The sequence below is a fragment of the Crinia signifera genome, unplaced genomic scaffold (genome assembly GCF_055691185.1).
Source record: "Crinia signifera unplaced genomic scaffold, ASM5569118v1 HAP2_SCAFFOLD_864, whole genome shotgun sequence".
Taxonomy (NCBI): Eukaryota; Metazoa; Chordata; class Amphibia; order Anura; family Myobatrachidae; genus Crinia; species Crinia signifera.
Genome location: NW_028142779.1, coordinates 2,493 through 13,704, shown reverse-complemented (window position 1 = coordinate 13,704; position 11,212 = coordinate 2,493). Strand labels below are relative to the sequence as shown.

The following is an 11,212-nucleotide window of genomic DNA, read 5'->3' as shown; positions in this document are numbered from 1 at the left end:
GCACAGTGCCCTTACTGGCATTTGGCCCTTATACCCCACCAGGTTACCTGCCTCTCAAACCTGATGTACAGCTTTATACATGCTAAGATTCTTTGGTAGGCTGCTGTGCTTTTATGTGGATTGTTTTTTGTGTGCAATAGTGAACTTGTGCCATATACATGATAGATTGATAATAGTCTGCAGACCTAATTTAAACATTTTTGATAGCGTATGAATGTATTTTATTTTCTATGAAATTGCAGAATATTCCAAGCATCTTTAAACATGGAAAAGAAAACCCAAAATAAACGTAAATACGAGGATGAACACAGAACATTCTTAACGGAATGGGAAAACTTGTATTTTTTCATAGATCACAAAGGCAAACCCCTCTGTCTGATATGCCAGACTGCACTAACACACTTCAAGTGTTCAAATCTTCAACGTCATTTTAGCACACATCATGCTAAAATGGACGAGGAATTCCCTATAGGTACTGAACTACGATCTCACAAGGTAAAAACTTTGAAGGGTCAAATTGCAAAACAAACACAAGTGTTCCAGAAATTTTCCAAACATTCTGAGACAGTTACACATGCCTCTTATAAAGTTGCTTGGAATATTGCCCGTGCAAAAAAACCTTATAATGAAGGTGAATTTGTTAAAAAATGTCTCACAGATGTAGTGTCCATCCTGTGCCCAGAAAATATAGCTCTGAAAAAAATGGTTTCAGACCTACAACTCTCACGACATACAGTTGAGCATAGAATATCAGACATAAATGTTTCTGTTGAATCTCAATTAACTTCTGATCTTCAAAAATGTGAATACCTCAGCATTGCATTGACTCGTCTAGAGTCTTGTGATGTCCAGGACAAATCTCAATTGGCAATATTTGTACGGACTGTTTCAAAGGATTGTGTAATCAAGGAAGAACTCCTTGATATAATGCCTTTAAAAGACCGAACCCGGGGCATTAATGTGAAAGAAACACTGATGGATGTTATGGCAAAATCAAAGTTGCCTATATCAAAGCTTACAGCAATGGCAACTGATGGGGCACCATCCATGGTTGGATCTGTGAATGGCCTTGTGGGACTGTGCCGGGCTGACAAACAGTTCCCTGACTTCTGGACGTTTCACTGCATCATCCATCGGGAGCAACTGGTATCTAAAAAGTTACATTTGGATCACGTAATGGATCCTGTCCTAAAAATAGTCAATTTTATTCGCACACATGCTCTCAATCACAGACAATTTAGGAATCTCATTGCTGAGCTTGACCAAGGTCTTCCAGGCGACCTGCCACTTTACTGTACCGTAAGGTGGCTTTCAAAAGGTAAAGTCTTATCTCGTTTTTTGGAACTTTTGAACCCTGTGAAGATTTTTATGGAAGCAAAAGGAAAGGAATACCCTGAGCTGTCAGATCCACAATGGGTTTTAGACCTGGCATTTCTTGTGGACATGCTGCGGCATCTCGACAGACTCAACCTGGATCTTCAAGGGAAATTCAAGATACTGCCTGACATGGTGCAAAGTATATTTTCTTTTATCAGCACACTCAATTTGTTCAATACTCAACTTCAAAAGGGAGATCTAACACATTTTCCTTTACTGTTAAAGGAAAGTGAACAAGTACCTGATATCTTAAAAAGTAGCACAGCACGGTATGCAATATTGACTGAAGAACTTAAAGACAGCTTTCTGGAAAGATTCCATGATCTACAGCTGAAAAAACCTCAGATTAGATTCCTAGTTGACCCTTTCAATACGGATGCCAACACTTTGAAAGCCCCTTTAGTCACAGATGAAGCAAGTACACAGATTGAGATGCTTGAATTTTATGAGGATGACCGACTTAAATCTGTCCTGAAAGATGGAACAATTGAGTTCTGGAGAACTGTACCAATGGAGAAATACCCCAATGTCAAATGTGCAGCACTCAGACTTTTATCAATGTTTGGTTCTACTTACCTTTGTGAGTCTTTTTTTTCTACACTAAAACAAGTTAAATCAAAGCATAGATCTGTTCTAACAGATACACATGTAAGAGAATTACTGCGAGTAGCGACAACCGCATATGACCCAGAATTTAAAAAAATGATTGATAACAAGGACTGTCAGAAGTCTCACTAAGAAAAAGGACAGCAGGGGACGTGGCATGACCGAGCTTCTGTGGACGCAGGGTAAGTGAACTTCACCGAAAATTTGAAAAATTATCCTGCCTGGGAGACCATAGGCACCCCACACCTACTCACCGGTGCTCCTAAAGCTCCCCTGCACTTTACAAGTTGTTCACTTGGTAACTGCCTGGTGTACCCTCGTTGTCTTTTAGTACTGGCATCCTGTGTGTGTGCTATCATTTATTTTAGCTACTCTGATCCTTATGCACAATAGGCATCTATGCCTTTCTATGTTTGGTGCTCGTAGCCCTGATTACTGCCTGGTCTTTGTTTGAAATGTTATTGGGACTTTTTTGCTCTTTATATAAATCTGGTGGTTGATAGGGGGCGTGGCTTGGCCGGGCATGTGAGTAGACGCTGACTCCGTGAGCTCCCTAATAATCCTCTTAAAAATCCTTATTCCTGCACCCTATACACGCCTGGGTTGCCCCAAACCAAGCACAGAGCCCCACCGCTGCATAGAGACTTCGTTTGTGCCAGCTTGAAGGCTCCAAAAGAACTCCTGCACCTGATCTCAGTGCAGCCTCGGACACTCACCGCGAGGCACGACCCGCCATCTTGCATCCTGACACACTCAGTGCCTGCGACGGGACCCTCTTCCCCTCCCGACGTCCACAAACAACAGCGGCAGGGTGAGACTCGCCCCATCTCCCCGCCTGACTGCTCTGCACAGAACCCGGAGAGCGGGTGTGACGTGCGTCCGCAGCTCCGTCCCCCCGCTCGGCGTACACAGCCTGGAGCGGCCGGCTGGACGTGGGAGCTAGCCGCCCTCCATTTCAACACCCCGCGGGAGGTGGCGGCTCCCTAAGGAGAATCGGCGGAGAGACAGGTGAGCCTGCCAGTGCCACTGGACAGCTTAGAGACGATACGGGAGGAAGCGGGGTAGGACACAGAGGCGGCATCCTCCCCCTATCCCTCACCCCAGATCCCTTCCTCTGGCTGAAACATACCCAATGCCCTACCCTAACCTCCAGAACCAACACCTCTCCTAAACCTCTGCCTTGGACACTTTTATCTGTCTGGGAGCCCTGTATACACTCCAGGTCCTAAGCCCTATACACCTGAGACTGGGCCTGATACTCCTGGCTTTTTTTTTCACCCTCCCCATTATTTCTCTTTTTTCAAGAGGAGCCATTTTGGAGGCACGGGGTACTCCCAATTGTCTACACAGCTTGCTCCCCCTGCTGGTCTTCTAAGAAATTACATTCCACGCTCCAGACATCCCAGCAGCAATGGGGAAATCTACTGCTGCAACAGCTGCGGCTAAACTGGAAAAATATGCCCGCCCTTCCCAAGCCTCATCCTCAGCTCAGCCCCCCCAGACCCCTAACCCCCCTCCACCTTCACAGGCAGAAGATGAACCACCGCCTCCTGAGAATCCTGCCCAATCCACGCAACAGATACTGGCCATATCGGCGTCTGAACAGAGAGTCACCGATAAGATTGGCCAGGTGCAGTCAGACATTTCCCTCATTCGTCATGATATGCAAAAAATAAGAGAGAGAGTGGGAGAAGCGGAACATCACATATCTGACCTGGAAGATACAACCAACCCCCTTAAGACTGCGGTCGCTGACTTAACCACACAGATGTCAGCTGTCAAGTCTAAGCTCTCGGATATGGAGGGGCGGCTGCGTCGCAACAATGTACGCTTTGTGGGCCTCCCCGAGAGAGCGGAGGGTTCTGCCCCTGAGAAGTTCCTCGAGAGGTGGCTCCGGGACCTGTTTCCAGATGGAGACTTTAGTCAACACTTCGCGGTTGAAAGGGCCCATCGTCTTCCTGCTAGGGCCCCACCTCCGGGTGCACCCCCACGTACATTCATCGCCCGCTTCTTGCACTACAGGGACAGAGATGCCGTCCTCCGTCTTGCCCGTGTACAGGGTCCCCTAAAGTTTGACAACCAAGTTGTGGCAGCGTATCCAGATTTCGCCGCGGACATCCAGAAGACAAGAGCCCAGTTTCTCCAGGTCAAGAGAAAACTCCGAGACCGCCAGATCCAATACTCCATGCTCTTCCCGGCGCGTCTGCGGGTAGTATTGGATGGAGACTCTCACTTCTTTAACACTCCACAAGAGGCTGAACACTGGCTTGATCGTAGGCCATAACGCTCTGACTGACCTTCCACATGTGAGCATAAATGTTCTGTTTTCTCTAAGAGGTGGACTTCTGTCATATCAATGCTTAATTGTGTTTTATGCAAGCAACTCAGGCTATCTAATCTTTTTTTTTTTTTCTAAATCTAATCCTCATACAGGAAATGTGTTCCCAAATGGAGCTTAATGCTAGGAAATAGTTAACAGATAGGTGACCGCTGGTCTCTATACCCCGAGGGTTTTTTTCTTCTCTCGTCTTCTCTCTTTTTATAGTTATCTGTTAGTTAGGTTATCTGTTTAGGTTACTAGGGATCCAAAGTATATCTAATGTTCGATAGGTATACCGGGTGGGCTGGGATGTTGGGGTTGTTTTTTCTCCCTGTACTCTTTCTCCTTCCCTTTTTCTTTTCCCCATTATTTATTTTAAAATGTAAAATGGCAATCTATACAATTCTACTAAGATGTGCTTGCAAAAATGAATATATGTGCAGGTATAGACGTCGGGTGTTGACGATTCTCACAAAAGATACACTAGCATTAACGACATTTAAAGCAAAGGGACTTAGACTATGGGTGTATTCCCTCTTCCATATCCTTATGGCCCGAAAAAACTCATCTTCTTTTCTAGCTAACATCTATGTCTTTCTTCATCCTTTTATTACATCTGCTCTACACTACAAATGTCTCAGTCTCAACCTTTAGCGGGGCTCCGCATACTCGGCTGGAACGTCCGTGGACTTAATGACCGCATCAAGCGTTCCCTGGTCCTCTCAGAGATTAAAAAACACGGGGCAGACATAGTGTGCCTATCAGAAACCCACTTGGTAGGAACTAGATCCATGTCCCTTAAAAAACCCTGGGTGGGCCACATGTTCCACTCCACTTTTTCGCCCAATGCTAGAGGCGTATCTATTTTGGTCAAGAAAACCATTAATTTTCACCTCACTCACCACCAAATAGACCAATATGGTAGATATATTTTCCTTAGGGCACACATAAACCATACCCTTATGAACATACTTGCTGTATATATCCCCCCCCCTATAGTAATGAGGTGCTCAGGAAGGCGGTAACATTTTTGGCCTCTTTCCCATCAGCTCCAATTGTCTGTATAGGGGACTTCAATAATATTTTAGATAAACACTTGGACAAACTATCAGGCTCGGAGCGCCCTGCACTCCCCTCTGCCCCTTCCCCGTTTGCAAAACTCAATCAGGTCGATGCTTGGAGATATAGACACCCAAAGCAAACACAATTCTCCTGCTACTCAGCGGGACATCAGGCATTCTCCAGAATAGACCTGGCACTTGTCTCTCCAGACCTTATACATAAAACGATGGCAATTGAATACCTACAAAGAGGGATATCAGACCACTCTCCTATAGTGATTACTCTTGATCTTATGCCACCAAAGGGTGCTGCTACTTGGAGACTGAATCCCTTCTGGCTTACCCTCATGGTGGATGATGAGAGATTGGTTGGGGAGTGGAGAGATTTCCAGGAGAATAATGTCTCCTGTACAGACTCTGGTATACGACACGACACGTTTAAAGCCGTTATGCGGGGATCCCTTATAAAAAATATAGCAGCCATTAAAAAAGCTAGTAGGGCGGAGGAAGTGAAGCTGGAGAAAATATGCTCCCAGAGTGAGGCCACATATTTAGAGTCAGGATTACTTGGGGATAGGGAAAGGTGGGATGGGGCACGTAAGGCTTGGACTGACTATCTACTAGATAAGTCCAAGCGTAGCCTCCTCTTCTCCTCGCATGCTAGATACTCCCAGTCGGATGTAAGTGGCACCTACTTGGCATATCTAGCCCGAGATGACAGGACAATGAACTCTGTTCAAAAAATCTGCGACCCTCGGGGTATGGAATACTTCACCACCCCTGACATCGCTCAGACCTTCTTGTCATTCTATTCCTCGCTGTACTTGTCTCGGGCGACATACACCCCGATCCAACTAACCCAATACCTCTCACAGATCCCAATCCCCACCCTCTCCCAGAACTCTATTGACCTCTCAGAAGCGGATATTAAAGCCTCGGAGGTTGAGGCAGCTATTGCCTCTTTCCCAAACAAAAAATCCCCCGGTAGCGATGGCATCCCGATAGAGGTGTACAAAAAACACAAGGAATACTTCATCCCTTATCTCCTCCAGTTATATAACGATCTTACACGGTGTGGCGGTCTCCCCCCATCTATGTCAGAGGCAATAATAGTGGTGATCCCAAAACCTGGAAAAGACCCTACCCTCCCAGATTCCTATCGCCCTATCTCACTCCTCCAAACAGACGTGAAGATACTAGCAAAAATTCTAGCAATTAGACTCAACGCAGTGATCACCACGGTGATACACGAAGACCAATCGGGCTTTATGCCAGGGCGGTCCACAACCCGAAATCTTAGGCGGCTCTTTTGTCATTTGCAGGGGGGTACAAACTGCGGGGAGGGGGCGGTGGTAGTGTCACTTGATGCGGCCAAAGCCTTCGACTCCGTTGAATGGGGTTACCTATGGGAGGTCCTGCAGCGTTTCGCTTTTGGTCCTGTTTTTATTAATTGGGTCCGTCTCCTCTATTCCTCCCCGAAGGCCCGTATGTTGGTCAATGGGTTCGTGACATCGGCATTTACACTTCACAGAGGGACTAGACAGGGATGCCCTCTATCCCCCACCCTCTTAGCTATAGAACCATTGGCTATCTTGCTCCGTACATCCCCACTGATTAAAGGTATCCCCCTGGGGGGACAGACTGATGTGGTCGCCTTATATGCAGACAATACTCTCCTTTTTCTTAATGACGCTGAAACCTCCCTCCAGGCTATGTTGGAAATTGTAGAGACATTTGGGGCGTTCTCGGGCCTCCTGATAAACTGGGGGAAATCTAGCATCCTTCCTATTTCAGGCATAATTCCAAATGAACTGATTTCCTCCTCCCCCCTCCAGTGGGTCCTAAAATTCAAATATCTGGGGGTCTGGGTCACCCCTAGGGTGACTGACTTCAGATCGCTTAATATCGACCCGGTCACTACTGAAGTTAAGGGGCGTATTCACCAATGGAGGAAACTCCCCCTCATAGTTATGGGACGAGTCAATCTCACCAAAATGACAATACTCCCCAAGTATCTATATTTGCTGCAACATTCCCCGGTTTATATACCCAAGCATACCTTTATGAGTATAAATAGCCTAATCTCATCTTTTATTTGGGGGAATAGACCACCTAGAATTGCATTCAGAACACTAACTAAATCAAGAGTGGATGGAGGCCTGGGTCTTCCAAATATCCAAGCATATTATATAGCAGCCCAACTAGCGCACCTCTCAGACTGGATCCTGGGACGATGTGGGTCTACCTTTGAGTGCGCCTATGCCGAGTGTGTGGGGTCCCGCCTTTCTCCAATTCAATTCCTTCTCTCCTGTCCTTTCACTCCTACTACTTCTCCTCTTTTTCGACAGGCGCTAATGGTGTGGCGACAAGCACATAAGATGTGCGGCTGGGGTGGTGTGGAGGTGGAGACCCCTCTGTGGTATAACAGAACTTACCCTGAATTTAGGAGACTCTCGTCTGAGGGTTTTTGGATGGGGGTGGGTCTAAAATCTGTTTCCCAGCTGTTTCTGGAGGGAACTATTAAAACATTCCAACAGCTGTCTGAAGAATTCCAGCTGTCAAACAGGCTTTTCTTCCGATACCTACAGCTGAGACATGCCGCTCAGGCCCAGTTTAGTAATCTCCCTCCCCCCACCTCCCCAATTAAAACCCTTCTTAACAACTTGTCTACAAAGGGCCAGGTGTCTGCTATATACAGCTACCTTATCGGACAAATAGAGTGTGACAGTTTGGACTTAGATCAGATGACATGTGCCCTAGATGTACCTCACCTGCGGCTGACTTCTGGCACATGCTCTGGTCCTGCCCACAGATCTATGCATTCTGGGAAGCGGTTTGGACAGATATAGGTATCACTGAACCCTCAATCCCAGCCTTTGATCCCAAATACTGCATGTTCGCCCTTGACCTTGAAGAAAATTTATCGCCCGCAATATATAAATATGTACTCTGTCTAACAACTCTGGCTAAGGTCCTTATCGCCAGGAAGTGGTTCGATGTTACGTGTCCAAATATCTATAATTGGAGAGCCTTGGTGAATGAGGTCTCCGGGCATGAGAGATTCACCTACAGAGTTAGGGGCTCTCCCGCCTCATACCTGAATAAGTGGAGCAGATGGACGTCCTCTAGATTTGCCACAGCTATTGACGTTCAACACAATCTTAATAACGGCTGAATTAACTAATAAAGCTGGCTATTAGTGTGTCAAGTATAAAGATGACTCAGCACCTCCATTCACCCTCGACTATGCACATCTTTTAATCATGACAATGTACAACTGCCATATGCATGATACTATCCTAGGATTTTCAATTGTTCTCTTTCTATTTTACTTTTTCCCTCTCTTCCCTTTTTATATATTTTTTTTTTTTTCCTCTTCCTTCCTCTTCTCTCCTCTAATACTTTATTTTCCTTCTATCTGTCTCTCCTCCTTAAAGGAGAAAGTAAGCTCTTAAAGCAGTTTAGCTATTTAGATATAAAGTTGAAAAAATAAATAATTTGGATTTCATATGCAAAGCACGAAGTGTACAACTGTATTATTTAAGCATTCAATCTTTCGGATGGACTATACAAGAAATACACAAGAAATGTTTAATGAGAATGAGATGCTTTATTATCATTGCTCCTAACAGATATTAATGTACCTCTGTTATAACTGTATGCTTGTGCTTGATGTACACTTTTTATGCAATAAAAAACTACACAATTAAAAAAAAAAAAATCTGGTGGTTGATATTTCACTGGCGGTGTTCTGGCCACCACCCTACTGCTGGACTATTCTACAATCTACCAACGTTGACATGGCTGATCTTCTGAACCTGTTGCTCATGTATGTAAAGATTTCTCCTGCTAATTGTGCCACCTTTTTAGCTCCTGCTAAAGAGGATTTAACACAAATCTGTCTCACAGACCCAGGAGGAAAATCGATTATTGTTCCAAAGTTGAAAGTTAATAAAAAATGTTTTTAAAAAAATACACATTTTATGTACTCTTTCCATGCGGTTGTCTTTTCATGTGCTTGTCTGCTTGTTTACACAAAGGCCCTTATTCAGATCTGAGTGCAGCACAAATTTGTTTTGAAAATGGGAAAAACCATGTACACTGCAGGTGGGGCAGATGTAATGTGCAGAGAGAGTTAGATTTGGGTGGGGTGTGCTGAAACTGAAATCTTATTTGCAGTGTAAAAATAAAACCGCCAATATTTTCCATGCACAGAAACAAAATAACTCAACCAAATCTAACTCTCCTTGCACATGTTACATTTGCCACTCCTGCAGTGCACATGGTGTTGCACATTTTGAGAACAAATTTGTACTGCGATCATATCTGAATAAGGGCCAAAGTCATGCTCCTTCAAATGTTATTTTAAGGCCAAGCCACGCCCTATTTAAAAATGGGGCGTGGTCTTCCGGGAGCTAGGTCACGCCCATTTTTTTATTGTTGCGGCTCTTTGACTTAACAGAATTTTTTTGGGGGCTCTTCAGCTCAGATGGGTTGGCCACCCCTGCTCTATCACCTATCCTCTATCACCTATCCCCTATCCTCTATCACCTATCCTCTATCACCTATCCCCTATCCTCTATCACCTATCCTCTATCACCTATCACCTATCCTCTATCACCTATCCCCTATCCTCTATCACCTATCCCCTATTAAATATCCTCTATCCCCTATCCTCTATCACCTATCCCCTATTAAATATCCTCTATCCCCTATCCTCTATCACCTATCCCCTATCACCTATCCCCTATCACCTATCCCCAATCACCTATCCTTTATCACCTATCCCCTATCCTCTATCACCTTTCCCCTATCACCTATCCCTATCATCTATCCCCTATCATCTATCACCTATCCCCTATCACCTATCCCCTATCACCTATCCCCTATCACCTATCCCCTATCACCTATCCCCTATCACCTATCCCCTATCATCTATCCCCTATCACCTATCCCCTATCACCTATCCCCTATCACCTATCCTCTATCACCTATCCCCTATCATCTATCACCTATCCCCTATCATCTATCCTCTATCATCTATCACCTATCCCCTATCATCTATCACCTATCCCCTATCATCTATCACCTATCCTCTATCATCTATCACCTATCCCCTATCCTCTATCCCCTATCCTCTATCCCCTATCCCCTATCCCCTATCATCTATCACCTATCACCTATCCAATATCATCTATCCCCTATCCCCTATCATCTATCACCTATCCCCTATCATCTATCACCTATCATCTATCATCTATCACCTATCCCCTATCCTCTTTCCCCTATCACCTATCCCCTATCCTCTATCACCTATCATCTATCACCTATCCTCTATCACTTATCCCCTATCACCTATCCCCTATCACCTATCCCCTATCACCTATCCCCTATCCTCTATCACCTATCCCCTATCACTTATCCCCTATCCTCTATCACCTATCCTCTATCACCTATCCCCTATCACCTATCCCCTACATCTATCCCCTATCACCTATCCCCTATCCTCTATCACATATCCCCTATCACCTATCCCTATCCTCTATCATCTATCACCTATCCTCTATCACCTATCCCCTATCTCCTATCCCCTATCACCTATCCCCTATCCTCTATCACCTATCCCCTATCCTCTATCACCTATTCTCTATCACCTATCCCCTATCATCTATCACCTATCCCCTATCATCTATCACCTATCCCCTATCACCTATCCTCTATCCTCTATCACCTATCACCTATCCCCTATCACCTATCCTCTATCACCTACCCCCTATCATCTATCACCTATCCCCTATCCTCTATCCTCTATCCCCTATCACCTATCCCCTATCCTCTATCCCCTATC

General features: G+C 45.1%; 1 protein-coding gene across 1 annotated transcript; it reads left to right on the top strand.

Annotated features, from left to right (window-relative positions):
• Nucleotides 1–450: 450 nt before the first annotated feature.
• LOC146056623 (general transcription factor II-I repeat domain-containing protein 2B-like) lies at nucleotides 451–2,115 on the top strand. Its single transcript, XM_083168426.1, has one exon. It carries the CDS (start codon nucleotides 451–453, stop codon nucleotides 2,113–2,115), a length of 1,665 nt encoding a protein of 554 aa, XP_083024552.1.
• Nucleotides 2,116–11,212: the final 9,097 nt, after the last annotated feature.